General features: G+C 34.2%; 1 protein-coding gene across 2 annotated transcripts in view; it reads left to right on the top strand.

Moving 5' to 3' along the window:
• Positions 1-15,613, top strand: part of FMN1 (formin 1) — a 117,404-nt gene that overhangs the window by 23,726 nt on the left and 78,065 nt on the right. For both annotated transcript variants that reach the window (XM_015864836.2, XM_015864835.2), the window contains 2 exons: positions 11,587-12,377; positions 14,652-14,802. In XM_015864836.2, coding sequence (XP_015720322.1) covers positions 11,587-12,377; positions 14,652-14,802 — 942 coding nt within the window. The remainder of the gene's footprint in view (positions 1-11,586; positions 12,378-14,651; positions 14,803-15,613) is intronic.

Genomic DNA, 15,613 nt, shown 5'->3' with positions numbered 1-15,613 from the left:
TATAACATAGTAATACATAATAATACAATAATATATGTGGTAAATACATAAAAATAAATACTCCTTTTAGAAAGAAATACCTGCAGATGCAGCTAAGACAACCAGAATGGTAATATTACTGACACCCAAGTCATAGTTAGCAGCCAAGCAGTGGTGGGTAAGTGCCTGTGATGTGAAAGGCCTCATTTGTAGTGTGTAGCATGGGGTTTTCATAGTAACTTTTGTGGTCTCCCCTGTAATTTTTTTTTATTTTTGGAAAGGATTCAAGAGTTAAAATGTAGAATTGAATAGAAAGTTTCCTTTTCATAGAACTTGCTGAACTTTGAAAGTGATTTCATATCGTAAGCTGAGATTAAAGACCAGAGCCTCAAAGTCTCACAGAGAGAGGAATGCGGAAGGGAAAGTCAAAATTGTCTGATAATTTCAAAATGATTAATTTTTATTTTGTTCTGAGATCACAAAGGCATAGAAACATTTCCTTAATTACTGAATGAAGAAATAAAGCTTTGCCTATGTGATGACATCTTCATTCTTTTCACAAATCTATTAACATCTGTTATGCTACGCAGTTCCTTTCCTGGCCCTTTGTTTTTTACTTTCGGATTTGTTTTCCCTCACGGTCAGTGTGCAGCCCTTTGTGATTGCTTCCATTTCTCTTTAATTGTAATGTGGGTGCAACAAAAGATGTTCCTTGTCCCAGTTTGAAATTTATACTTTAATTCTGGAATTCATTGATTAAATAGTGTTAAAAGTTGTTGTGTGACAGAATGCTTATCAGAAAAAATTCTTGTTGAAGTCGGTAATTTCACTTTTGACATTTAAAATGCTTTTTATTTACATAGACAAGTAGAATTCCATCTTCAGAAACAATAGCATATGTTAGATTTATTTATTTATTTTTAACACCCGATCAAAACATTTTAACACATTTGATTCTTTTATCCTAAATCTACTCTTTTTAAAAATAGCCTGTAACTACAAAGTTGAAAAGTTTCTGACGCTCATAGGTAGAGATCACAAGGAAATTTTTACCAATGCTCCCCCCTTCAGTTGTTAAATGTGCCTGTGTGTATTCTTTCTTAGGGATAGGAACTCCACAATTTGTCAGGAGTCATCATGTTCTGAAATCTACAGTTAAACTATTGGGGTCAGTTATGAATAGTGTTGAAAGCCCTGATATGCTGAGTACTTAACAAAACAATCTTGAAGGACTGGACACAATATGCTGACTTTTGTTAATGCTTCAGGATGCAAAGATTAATGTTTTTAACCTTTACAAGATTAAATGCATATGTAATGTAGCCAATTGCTTTGTGCTTTCTTTGCTGGATTTTCATGTCCCAGTGTGTACAAATAAAAGAAAATCCGTATATCGTGTATGCTTCTGCCTGGTGACACTGAGTTGCAGTCTAAAAGAGCAGCCAAGGTCAGCCAGGGTTTATTAGTCAGTCCTTCCTAATGAGCTGTTCAGGCTTTTCACCATTTCCATGTGTTGTTACTGATGAAGGTCTCTCAGCTTGTGGTTAATCATTGATACTACTCTTGCTTAACTTGAAACGTTTCGGTCTTTTGTGCTCAACTGTGAAATGAATAGTTCCACCACTGTGCATGCTTTGGGTGCCTCTATGAATCTTCTTGGCTGCATTGTTCTCATGAAGGCATTCTCCATGTTTAACATGGGGCCTTTTTGCAGTATGTGACAGTAACAATACAAAGATCAAGAAAAACATAAAAAATATGAGAAAGAACAGACTGAAAGTCTATGAAATTACGTTAAGATGACAATTTCAGTACTCCTATGACTTCTGGAGAATAGCAGCAGGATTATGTTTTGAGTATAATTTCTTGAAATAGATAAATCTCAACAGTTGGATAAAAATCACTCTGTAATGATAAATTTGCATGGCCAGTAGTAGAAGAGGTAGAGTAGCAGACTGGGGAATGAGAGCAAAGGATAACAACAATAAAACCATAACTTTCTACACTGTACATACAGCCACAGAAAGAACTATTGAGCAGTGCTTCACTTGGAAGCACGTGCTGTCATTTGTATCTTCATTCAAGGTGGAAGTCTGGAATAATTATTCATGGTGTATGAGTTTATTTCCTTCCTGTACGTTCTCATCTTCCTCTTGTTGTAGGTAATACTGTAATTTTTATTTATTTTTTTTTTCTTACTTTTTTTTCTTACTTTTTTTTTTTTTTTCCCCTCCAGAAGGAAAGTTAGATTTAATTTGTTTGTACTGTTTTCTGAAAAGGCGGAGTTTGTTTGTTTGCTTTTTAATCTCTGGGGACCGAGTGATTTATTCATTACTAATTAAGTAATATCTTAAGTATATCATAGCAAACTTTGAACAATGTGAGAAAATTGTCTATTTTAAATTTGGGAAGACGGAAATTTTATGAATTTTTCAGCACCGTTGTTTTTCTTTAAGATAGAACATGAATTACTGATATACTAAAGATTTCTCCAATTCAATCAGTGCTTATTTATATTTTCAAAACATGTAAATTGCACTACCTATATCCACGTCATAATCTATAAACAAGTACATGGTACTGTTTTCTGTACTTTCGTGCTCTTTTGTGCAAAAATCTATTTCCCTTCCTCCACTGACCTTGTTTATCATATTCTTGATATAATTGGTGTTTTTCCCATTAATCATGCATTTACTTTACTTTCTGTCAGTTGTTTTTGTCAGATAACTTGAATATCCAGGAGGACGTTATGTTGTTTTCTTTCAGTGCATCTTAGATTGGCACCCTATTAATTTCATCAATGTAATTTTACTGTAAGAAGTGGTGTTGTTTAGGCTTTATGCCTACTGCAGATATGTTAATCCAAGGATCACCCCATTTAGTAAACACCTTAATACAGAACATGGTATTAGATAGTTAAAATGTGTATGGGGTATCCAAGACAATTTATATCCTTAAAAGATTGGCAGGACTGCACTTGTGCTCAAATTTAGACACATTAGGAAACACTTTGCTTACTTCGCTTAATTGCTTAATTAAGGTTAGAATGAAAGTCTTCTAGGAAAATGCATTATAAAAAAAACCAAACCCTGTGTTTATCATAGTTTGCAAAAACCAATTTATCTCATCACCTCGAGCTACAGAGTATGTGCTAGGGAGAATAAAGTACAACACATACTGTGAACATGGCGACATTTAATTCTGACAGATTTGGAAGACCTCTGTGACGAAGGAAACAATTACGGAGAAGAGACATTAAGTGAAATGTAATCATACAAGTGTAAATCCACTAGAAACTCAGTAGTATGAGTGTATCTGATCCCACTACTCTACCACTTTGATTTTGACAATATATACCCTTATGCAAAACTTAGTGGCTTTTTGAAATTTACTGCACAAGAAGCTTGTTTGGATCTAATCATTGTAAGCATTATCTTTGAATGATAATAATTTTCTTTAGTTTAAAATTTCCAGCAGAATTCTCTTTCATAAGCTCCACTGTTCTTGGTTTTAGAATAGGGGTCATTTTGACAAGAATGTGTGATTTTCTGATAGAGGGAAAATCTGTCCAAATTGTAGCTTACAAGCTTTTGAGACAGAACTATTATTTCTCACATTCAGTAAATACTTCTGACTTTGCAAATCTGGTGCTTTTTGTACCGATTGCATCTTTTGGTGCTGACTAAATTTTTATATGGCAGTTCCACAAAGCCATCAAGGATTCTAAAACCACTGAAGTTATTATGCAATAACACTGGGGCAACATTAACTTCTACTGGTTAATGGGTGGGTGCCACAATTTACTTTTGTCAGGGAGGGGATCATGCTGACCAGAAATCAAAAGCTAGGAGCTTGTCTCCTGACCCTCTCTTTGATGAAGTTGCAATGTGAAAGAAAACCCTGGAAACTGAAGCAGAGCACACATGGTGAAAAATTGTATGTGAGAGGCGGCAGAAAATCTTGAGCATAGGCAGTAGGATAACACCAGCAAGCTGGAGGGGGAGAGAAGCAGATTGGAAGGGAAGGCACAAAACTGCTTGTAGAAGATACATTGTAACCACTTGTATCTGGCATAGTAACAAACCTTCTATTTGTAAATTGAGCTTTCCCCTGAACATGTATTATAGAATTAATCTATTCAGTATTTGGTTTTATTCTTGTTTGTTACTGAGTGACCAAGGAAGGTCATCCTCTCTTGCTCTGTAAGAAAAATGTGGTGTGAGTATAGATGGTTTTATTCTGAATTTTCCAATGTCAGAAGTTTTAATTTGTCAGAATGTTTCCTATGTATAAATCTAACCTTACAAAATGAGTTCAGATAGGCATATATTACTATTACTCTTTCTTTATACACAGAGGCCTAATTTGAGTCTTCTGATTCAAGATATTTCAGAGAGAATTACTGGAATGCTTAGGTTTGCCTTTTTATGTTTGTATCATGTTTCATTTTTAACCGATTTCACACTTACAAGTTGGATAACAGAATCACAGGATAGCTGTTTAGAAAATCCGTTGTATCATTGGTTAACACTTGAGAAACTCTTCAGCTAAAGCACCTCATGATACACCTTACAGGAACTTTGCAGTTTGTGCGGGTAAAGAATCCGTTCTGGCAGTTCAGCATTATAATGCATTTGTTGGAATACTGTTCCTGAAGTTCCATTCTTTGTTGATGATACACCATTGTGCTTCAGCACACATGAAACAGAAGTCTTAAAGCTTAGTGCTTTCCCACAACAGAGTTTCTTTTATTGTGTGGACTAACTCTCATCATGTTCTCTAAATGAGAAGCTGGTTATGTCAAAGAGGAAGATCCATGGAAACACTGATCAAGAGCGAGCAATTTCAGGTTGCTCTGACAGCCACAGTTCTAGTTTTCTCTTTCAAGTAATTGACCAAATCTGTTTTTGGTTTTACACAATTCTTTAGAATATTTTTTGCGTATTCAGAATCTTGTAAAGGAAGTGTCTAGCATAATGTAATAGTGCCTAATTAGCATTTACTGTACATTAGTTTATAGTTGCCATGTCTCTTACAAAATTAGAGTCAGTTCCTAAGTTGAACTTTTACTACTGTGAGCCAAATAGAATATCTGAAGGCCAAAAACTGTATCTTAGCAAGGGGTACCAGTATCTTTACCTGCTAAAAAGCTGTATCAAAGACATAGAAGAAGACTGGTTGTAAATACAGCGATGAGTTTTCTTTGTAATGTTACCTGACTGATAATTATTCTGTTTTTAACCACTAACAATTATGATAATATCTGCAGAATTTGGAGCTTCCTGGTTAAAGCAAAGTGGAAGTTTTGCAAAGTATCTTTGCTTGTAGCATTTCCTCATATAAATTGCTTTGATAAGAAATTTGTATTCTTTCTTTAATCACTGTAATTGAGGCAAGTATTATATTGTCACTGCAAAAGTATAAAATCTGCCCTTTCATGAAGTTATGAGGAAAAGATTGGGATTTCTTCCATAGAAAGTATGTACTTTAATGAAAACTTATTTTCTAAATGTGAGGCTGACCACAAAGGTAGGCAGCTTCATTTCCTTTGCTTCAGAGAAATGAGGTAGCATGTTTTGTAATTTATTGTATTATATGTTGAAGAACAAACTGTTTCACCAAAGGATCAGTTTGTTGTTGTTGAGGTCCCTCTCTGTAACACAGGTGAGGAACGTGATAATTCCTCCCATAGCTAGGGAGCGAATGGTTTGCCACAGCACAAAATGTTGTAGATGTTTTCATTGTACGTGTATACTCTCTATACGCTGATAGAGGGAGCGGTCATTTCATCAGTGCACGAATTCACATATTTATTTATTTATTTATTGAACAAAGATTATGCTCATGAAGAATGAAAAACTTCAGTTTCTAAAAGTGCAGAGTTAACTTTGAATCTCATACTCTTAGAAGTTCTCATAACATTATTTTGCTGATTATTTCCTACTGCAAAGTACTATTCACTGTTACCTGTTACCCTTCTACTGAAATATCATTATTTCCTTACTTACTGTTTTCCATGCTCTATACTTATGCTGCTTTTTGCTTCAGCTTACTTTTCCTTTAACCAAATCATTCACTAAAGCTTAGAATGTGATGTATAGCATTACTCTCCCATGTCATTACAAGGCTTTGTTATTGTGACTTAGACTTGGAGCCTGGCTGCCAAAAAATTAGTTCTTTATAATGTGAAGCAATGTTGACAGTAAACTCTACTTTCCTCTCCGTCCCTCCCCAAAAGAAAAGGAAGAAAAGAGAAGAAAAACAAGATTGCATTACAATTCTGGCAACATCAGCCACACTAATAAAATCAAATTCAATGTTGTTTTACGACTTTGAATTTATGTGACTGCACAGGATCAAAGGATTTGTATCCCACTGGACTGCAAGGTCTATAGTTCATGGCAAAAAAACTCATCAAAAAGAGCATTTTAGTAGTAAGGCTTTTCATTTTAATCAGCCACAGTAATAAAAAAGCTGTTAGGTGTCCAAAAACATTCTCCCAAGATCAGAGACAACTTGCTCTCTGCTACAATCAGTTTTCTTATTGGATCCATACTGCCTCTGTAGTTTTAGAAACTAAAGCTTCATCTTCATCTTGTTTTTGGTCATTTTTCACATTGTTTTCAATTTTTATGCATTATTATTATTATGAATTATTATTATGAATTGGTAGAAGTAATGAATAATTCAATTTTATGGGTAAATGATAAATAATATGACTTCTTGGAAACTGTCATCAAAACAAGTGATTAACAAAAACAGAGTTGAAAAGTACTGTTCTGTATTTTTATATGTTGTGTTTTAAAGTACTTGAATAATGCCAATATTTTTTTTTTCTAATTATTTTTATTTTTTCTTTCTTGGGTATAATCTCTGTACTCCGGAAAAAAAAAAACCACAGACGTCAACATTCTTGTATCTTTAAGGACTTAGTATCTTAGGCAGCCCTAAGAGCAAGGTAGCAGAAGTAAGTGAGAAACAAAGTAGAAAGTAAATAGAATGTTTGTAACAAAAAAGGCTTTTGTTACTGTATTTGGATTCTGGGTGAGTTGTTTATGGAACAGCTTCGCAGCTTAGTCGTGTATCCTTAATGCAGGTTGTAGTTTCATACTTTGATTAGCTTAGTCTCAGAGAAGATCTACACAGTACATCATTTACTTCCATTCTGCAGAAGTTTAAATGTTTAACGGGGTTAAAAATATGGAGAGATTTTGCCAGTTTTGTTCATTCATGTGTCGGCTTTCCTTGAAATTTCTGTCTCAATTTAGCTTGCTATCCCTTTGTTTGTAAGCCATGTGAGATTTGTTTTGCCTGGCACAAAACTAGCTTACTTTTGGAAGGTCACTTTCTGCAAAGATCTCTGTCCCTTTCTGTATGATATAATACTTATGAAGTTATGAGTGTTACTGTAGCTGCTTTACATTCTCTGTCCTGTGAAATTCTGGTGCCTGTAGTGTTTTTACTGACATTACTTAGTAAAGTGTGTCTATGCCTAGAAGTTAGAGAATCTGAGGCATTAATAACTTTCTTCTTGATCTCTTTAGAACATGCCCAGCTTCATTTTTAGGGCAATTGTTTCCCTCAGAAGATATGGCTTCGATGGCATTTGCTGCCCAAATGAGAGTTGAGAGTGGCACCACCCCATTACCATACTAATTTGCATTTGCCTATGTATGTGGAAGATTTTTTTTTCCTTCAGTATTTTATATTATATTTAACAGTCTTTATTCTGTAGGGTACAGAAGTCACTGCATAGCAAAATGGTTAAAACCAGTAGGTATTAACTTCAATCTGTTTGTTTTTTTTCATGCTTATGTTCTTATGTTTTTTTTTATGGTCCATTTTTTGGTTAACAGTTACTTTGCTTTAAAAGTTTGAATGGTTCCTAAATACAAAGCTACATGTATTTATTTGTCAGATTCATGAAGGGTTTAGTGTCCAGTGAGGTTTTTATCTGTGGACACAGATATTCCACAGGGGAGTAAATCAGTGACCAGGTGCAAAAGTAGATAGAATTGCATCCACAGCTACATTCTGTGATATACTGTGAAGTACATTGAGTATTATTAGAGATAGTTTGCATATCTTGGGTTCTAAGAAATTTCAAGGACTTAACGGGTGTTCTCTTTGTGTGTTTGATTAGAACTTACAGAAAATGAGAGAATTATGCTTAATAAGACGGTACATCTAAGTAAAACTGCATGTAAATTGGGCAGCTGAGGAAAAACAAAGACTAATGATTGGGAGCTATGTACTCTGTAACTGAACTCTCTAAATGAATTAACTTATAAAATCTAAAATAGTTGAATGGTAGCTATTAACAGTAAAATTAAAATAAAAGTAAAATAAAATTAAAACATAATCTACGTGTTGCAGTGTAACTTGGTATGTTGTAATGTTTTGCTATACTAGTGATTTTAAATTGAAGAATTACTCACTCTAAGGCTGTCTTTCTTTCTCAGTTGTCTAAATGCTATTAATCAGTAAATAGTTAAATACTAATAAAATATATAGAAATACTGTTTTCAATATATTGGTTGTGATCATATTTGCTCCCAACTGTCTTTCTTGTATTTTCTCCATAAAGCTTTGTATTTGGTCTTTTTAAATTAAAAAGAGAATAGTAGCCTATATGTGTACCTTATACAAATATTTAGAGTACTGGAAATGTTTGAAAATGGGCAATCCATTTTACATATTTTTTTGCTATCAACTATTGATATAGCATTTACTGTATTCCCTTGAATATGGCGATATACCATATGTAACTGATTATATTTACTGAGGTATTTGTTAGAAAGGAATTTTGATTTTTATGTAAATTGGCACAGACTTAATTTTTTTTCTTTGAAAAATTCTTTGCTAAATCTCTGATTGTTGTTAAAATTTAAAACAAATGTATGTTTTTTCAAGGACAGAGATTTAACAAAAAAAGACATTTTTCTTCTTTGTCAAGACAATGCAAGAATAAAAAGTGTGAACTCTTCCAAAAACTGAGGATGAAAATACTTAGAATGAACAAAAAGTCAGAGGCTGTCTTTGAAAAATGTTTTTCTTTTCTATTCTGTGCACAGTACTTTGATGACCAAATACTATTAAGAAAAAAAAGCTGTGAAGTCTATAAAACTTTTTTCAACAGTAACTCAAGAATTCTTATCTTCCCCCCCCCAACCCAAGAACGTTCCCGCTTATAAAACAGTACGGCCTCAGATACTTTGTGTCTTCTTTGTTCTGTTTTTTCAATTTTCATGGCTTAGCATAAGTAACTAATTAGATGGAATAACAAGTTAGTAACGTCAGAAAAAAAGAATAAAATTCATCTCACTTTCTCCACACTGTGTTGTTTTTCCAGGCTAATTAGAGTAAAAACTAGTAGAAGCGTATGCTTCTCAGTTAAAGATGTAATCTGTTAGTGATATACATAGAATGGTATTGTTCAATGATGATATGCCATTTTTATGGTCACTTGTTGGCGTAAAATTGCACAGTAAGCAGCAGTTAAAAAATGTTAGTTCAACTTGCTGTTTTCGAAGAAAAGTCCTGCATGTTGCTTTCTCTAAACAGTGTTCTAGAAAATGTCTTGCCATTTTAGTTTTCAGGATTCTTTTTGTAGACTTATAGTTCCAATAAGCCTTGCCTAAGTTTTCAGTGTAGATTGCTGTAGAGATGTATGGCCTCCTCCTATCTGTAGATACAAATTATTTTCAAACTTAGAGTAATTCCGTATAATTGGTAGAAAGTCTTTCTTTGCCCATATAAAATAGCATTGCATGAAGCAGTAGCAGAAGAAATCTACTTGAGTTAATAACATTGAATTGACTTTAACTTACTATACTGGTCATATTAACTTAGTTGTTAATCTCTGTCACTAATCAGAGCAGAAGAATTATCCCATTGGTATTAAGAGATTTGTCAATTGACATTATCATTTCAAAGACATTTAGGTAATTTACATTTTGCATTCTGAATGAGGGGATATAATCTCTTCTGTGATTAATTTTGTGCTTTATGATCTCAGTCTGTAATGCTGGTAGATTGTACTAACTCAGCTTTTGGCCTTTCTTCTGCATTTGACTATAATGCTTCACATGTTTCACATGGAACCAAAGCTGAGCTGTAGTTATTTGTTCAGAAAAGACACACAGCAGGTACAAAAAGGAATGCACTGGAGGAGAGGGCCGGGTACAAGTGGAAAATGCAACAGTGTTTTGGTTTTTTTATATATATAGTGTATTTTAGTAAGAAAGGATTTATTTATTTATTTTTTTTTGTTCGTTTGTTTTTAATATGAGTCTTTTGTTGATATCCTAACCATTGTTAGTGGTATATTTTTAGGAAGAACATAATGCAGGCTTTCTAATGTTTTACATAAATATTAGCGTATAAGAGAACTAAGAGTCAGCTGGACCACTAGCTTTTGTGAGGTGGTTTTGCTCAAGGAAAACATATGGTGTCCTGTTCCAATGTCAAATACTAGATAAATCTTGGAAAATCAAACTCATTTTTGAGAGCAGCTGTACTGATGAGGCTTTAACAGGCATGGCCCTGTTTGATCAGAATCAAAGGTGTAGATATCTGCAGCCTGAGTTTTGAGTGAGAGCAGAATGAGGAACAAAATAATGCTTTTAGTGGAGAGGGTTGGGCCTAAAAATGTGATGTTTTCTTTGTCTTTAAAACTGGTGTGGGATGGAATCAGACAACCTGTGGAAGAACAGAAAAAGATGGACCTTGGACAGGGAGGCAAGTTTTGGAGATCAGGGAAACAGTAATGTTGAAAGAACAGCTGACTATAAGCCGAGTTTCATCTTGCAAAGAAAACTTAAAAAAAAATACAGTGAGGTATTTTTCAGCCCAAGAAAATGAAAGCAAGCAGGAGAAGAAGGGAACCATTGTCAAGGAAGAGTGAGATGGAGGCAAAAGGTGATGTACATGGAACCAGGAAAATAAATACTGAATAAGCTCCCCCAGATTTCAGAAGTGGTCATGAACAGAAGGACAGCATTTTTCTTTAAGTGAACACCACAACAGGATGTTTTTTACTGTTATTACATATGTCATACGTATTTATATATTTTCATACAGAGTTACTGACTCATGATCATGATGGTTTGTGTTCTGCTGTCCTTTTGCTGGTCCTTTTCATGTAGAATTTCCATCTTGCTGATCCTTCCTTTTGGTGTCTATGTACAGTCCACTTTTCCAGCACTTGAGTATAGTAATTTATCTGTATACTTATAAGTTTCTTCTGAGCTGGCAGCACTAAGGATTAAGATTTAATTGGAAAGTACCTGCCTCTAATCTGGTGCCTGCGACAGTAATCTCAAGAAAATAAATCTTTATTGTGATAAAAAAAAATATAGTCAGCTGAAAGTAATATAGTGGTTTGGGGGTGTGAGTACAGGAGGAGTATTTGACAGAAAATAGATTGTGTTACTGGCTGAATGATGAGAGAGTCATGGTCACAATGAAGAAACAGTGATCTTTTACATGGCAAGGCCTGAAGGTTTAATTTAATATATTTCCTAAAAGAATGAATTAATGTTATAAAAAGTGAAATGGTCAAGGGAATAGAAGAACATTCACTGAGGGGCTTTTGTTGTTCTGCAGTCTCAATTTGAACTCAGGGTATTCCATATTCGTGGAGAACATGCTGTAGCAACTGCTCAGCTTGAGGAAACCATTGCTCATCTGAAGAATGAACTTGATAATAAATTGAACAGAAGGAATGAAGAAGCAAGGGATATTGGTGTTTCCACTGAAGATGATAATCCACCAAAGACATACCGAAATGTATGTATACAGACTGACAGAGAAACTTTTATAAAGCCTAGTGAAGAAGAAAACAGAGCTGTGAAAAACAACCAAATAGTACCCAAAAAGCTTAATATTTCTTCTTTGGCACATAGTATTTCTACCCAAGGTGAAAATAAGGACAGTTATGATGTACCATCTTCAGAAAGTGTCTTATCTTGTCAACCAAAACAAATGCTGCCTCCACCACCACCTCCTCCACCTCCTCCACCACCTCCACCACCTCCTCCCTTCTCTGATTCTTCACTACCAGGTTTAGTTCCTCCACCACCACCTTTGCCAATGGGTCCAACTTCAGTGACACCTCACTTTGCATCTGGGCCTCCACTGCCACCTCAAATTTCTGAAGGCTGTAGGGATTTTCAAGCACCATCACCACCAGCACCACCACCACTTCCAGGGTTGGGACCTCCCCTTCCTCCTCCACTGCCTGGATCCGGGGTACCTCCACCCCCACCACCCCCTGGACCTGGGCTCTTTTTTAATAGCACTTTATCTTCAAGTCAAGGTCCTCGGAAACCTGCCATTGAACCTAGCCGTCCCATGAAACCTTTGTACTGGACACGGATACAATTGCAAGGCAGCAGGTACAGTGAATTTATTTCAGTCTATATACCATGGTATAAGTTTATGTATGCTATTTAAGACAATAACAAGAAGTGAAAATACATCTAGAAGCATGGAATTTGTATGTATTAACAAAAAAAATATAAAGGAATCAGTTATAGAAGCCTAATAATAGATCACAAGAAATTATTTTAAAATGTTAAATTTAAATGAAAAATTATGCACATTATAACAGAAGGAGCAAAGTATAACAGAGGGAGTCAGATACTGTTTATTGTTAGTTTTTGTGTTTTGGTTTGTTGGTTTTTTTCCTACTGGAAAACATATAATTAGAATTAAAAATGAAATATTAAAATTTGGTCAGGTAAGATCTTTGACTTTCATTTACTTTGGCTCTACAGTCACTTAAGGAGAAGCTGTCTTCAAAGCACCATGTCAGCGTCTATTATTTTTGCTCTGGAAAAATTAAACTTGAACTTAACCTCTCTGTATAGTTCTGGTGTAACAGGAAAGGTGAAGTATATGCATAAATACGTGCTGCAGAGGAACCTGTAGTGTAAAGCATCTGGTATCAAGGTGGTACAGTACTGACAGAGACATCTGTAGTTCAAACAGACAGTTTTGTTTTTATATATATTTTAGTTTAGTTTACAGATTTTTGACTGAATTTATTATTAATACAACAAAAAAATGATTATTTTTTTTTTATTGGAACCAGACATAGGAAGTTATATTAGTTTAAATTAGTTGGAGCATTTTGATTGTACTTTCCTAAAATTACTTGTGAAAATTAGTGAAATGCCAGCTGGTCCAAAAATAAACCTTGTTTTTTGTTGGTTTTTTTGTTGTTTTTTTTTCCCTATTTAATTACTGAGATCAAAACGTTCCTTCTGAAATGTAGGTGGTTCAAGTTTTTCTGTGTGCAAAATAGAATTTAAGTCATACTTTCCTGATGAGCTGCTGGATACCAGGTCCAGTGATCCAGCATCATCATTGTCTGCACTAGAATTTTTTTCAACAATCTTCTGCTTAGAGCAGCAGCTACCTGGGTCTTTGAAGTTCGTATTACAGAGCCAAAAAGCATTATTTGATGAAATTCTTGTGGCTAGTGTCAGAAAAGTGAAACTGTTGAACTCTAGCCACTTCCCATGATACAGAATATGTTCCATCACTGGATGCTCCTGGAAAAAAAAAAGAGTTCCTTAAACATTTACTGCAATAAATGTGTGATTGAATATTAAATAGAAACAATCCTAATTTTCAGTATTTATGTGGCTTTTAGAGTCCTTTTCTCCATTGTGTGGGTTTTAATTTTTTTGTTTGTTTTGTTTTGTTTTGTTTTTTGCAAATTACATCTAGTAAATATATGTATGATGACATCAGCCATTCATAGTTCATAGGATTTTCTGCAATGTTTGTGGGGCTTTTGTATTGCTACTCATTTCATTGCCTTTTAGTGACATCTGCTGGAAGAAATGGGTCTACTTTCTACTGATAGATAGGACAAGAAGAGCAGTCTGAAGATAGTTTTGTCAAATTTACTTTCATAAATGAATGAAATTTTGAAACTCATTCAGAATTGGAGTGCTTACTTGAACAACTACAAATTATTTTCCTAAATCCAGATAAAACTAGAGTATCTTGTTTAGTATGTTCCAAAGTGTGAACAGTGATGCTTATCTACATTGTATCTGTTTGTGAAAGATGGAGGTAAAAAACTAAAGATAATCCCATGTAAAATTTGAGTGATGTTGAATACTGATTAGTCTCCCAAGATGTAGTCCACTTAGGTTCTAGTTTCTTAAACCTGAAACAAAGTTACATATGGGCATGAAGCATCTGAAGCTAACCTGAAATGAGTCAAGACCTCTACAAATACTCTTAAAACATGTTTGAATAAAGTGTGATCAACTATTTGTTGATAGTTTATTTTTATGTCTAGGAAGATTATTGGGAATTAGTCAAAAAAAAAGCTGCTGTTGAAATATTCCTAAGTTGAAGTGGAAGAGATCTTCAGAGCTGTGTTCTCATAAGCTGTAGTTGCAATATATGGTTATTGTAAAACAAACAAACAAAAAAACAACAAAAACTATCATATGTGCCCTTTGATAGTTTAGCAGGTAGCTACACTTCTTGGTACAGCCTTCTGTAAAATAATTTGACTCCTTACAAGTGTAAGATACAGAGGAAGAATGCTGCTAGTGTGCTAGCAGAGCTTGTTTTAAGTCTATTGTTGGTAAGTTTTTATTAATAAATATTTAGTATGAGTTTAATTATTATCTTTCACTTTATAGGAAAACTGCCATACCAACATTATGGGAATCACTAGAAGAACCTGATATACTTGATACTACTGAGTTTGAATATTTGTTTTCCAAAGACACCACTCAGGAAAAAAGAAAACCATTATCAGAGACTTATGAAAAAAAAAACAAGGCCAAAAAGGTATTTCATTTTTCTTTGTGTTTTTTATTTTTATTTTACTGCTTTGTTTTATATTTTAAGAAACTTCGTATTAATTTACTGTTGAACTAGCATGTAATAGACAGGTTTCTAAATGCTGTTATAGAACACAATAAGTAAAATTGGTTGTTCAACCTTAGCTATAGAATTAAAACGTATTATAATTCGGAAGGTTTCTTCCTTTTGAAAATGAATGTTCTACATCTTGGTGAAGTAGAAAAAAAAGTATGTAGAAGAATGGAATAAAAGTTGTGACATGTATCTTAAAGTACCAGTATTTCAGGCTGTGTCTGACTTTGCAATTATTCATAAGTAAAGGCTATCATTAAATCATTCTAGCAAATCTATTTTTAATGTTATTAAGAAAATAAAGTGTTATGGAAGATAGGAAAACCACTCTTATGTGTTTTTAATGACAAATGTCAAAAAAGTCTTTGCTGGTATAGCTCAGTAGTTTTGTCAAGAAGGAACAGGGAGACTGCATCTTTGATGGGTGAAAGTTTGGACAGCACCTGTCATTATGGTGTGCTGTCTGCCTCAGACATGGTCAATTTCAGAGCTGCTTCTGAGTTACTGTGTGCAGGTAGGGCAATGAAGTTTTCTGAATTCTGAAGTAATGTTTTCCTAAAACAATATATATTTTATAAACCTGTTAGTATGTGCGTGTGAATGTGTGAGTGTATATATATGTATGTATATACATATATATATATACACTGTATTATAAAACTATTTGAGTTTGCCCGCTTGGAACCACAAGAGGGCTCTTTGCATGTAAGCTGTGCTATCTACC

The sequence above is a fragment of the Coturnix japonica genome, chromosome 5 (assembly GCF_001577835.2).
Source record: "Coturnix japonica isolate 7356 chromosome 5, Coturnix japonica 2.1, whole genome shotgun sequence".
Taxonomy (NCBI): domain Eukaryota; kingdom Metazoa; phylum Chordata; class Aves; order Galliformes; family Phasianidae; genus Coturnix; species Coturnix japonica.
This window is presented reverse-complemented; position numbering and strand designations above follow the sequence as displayed.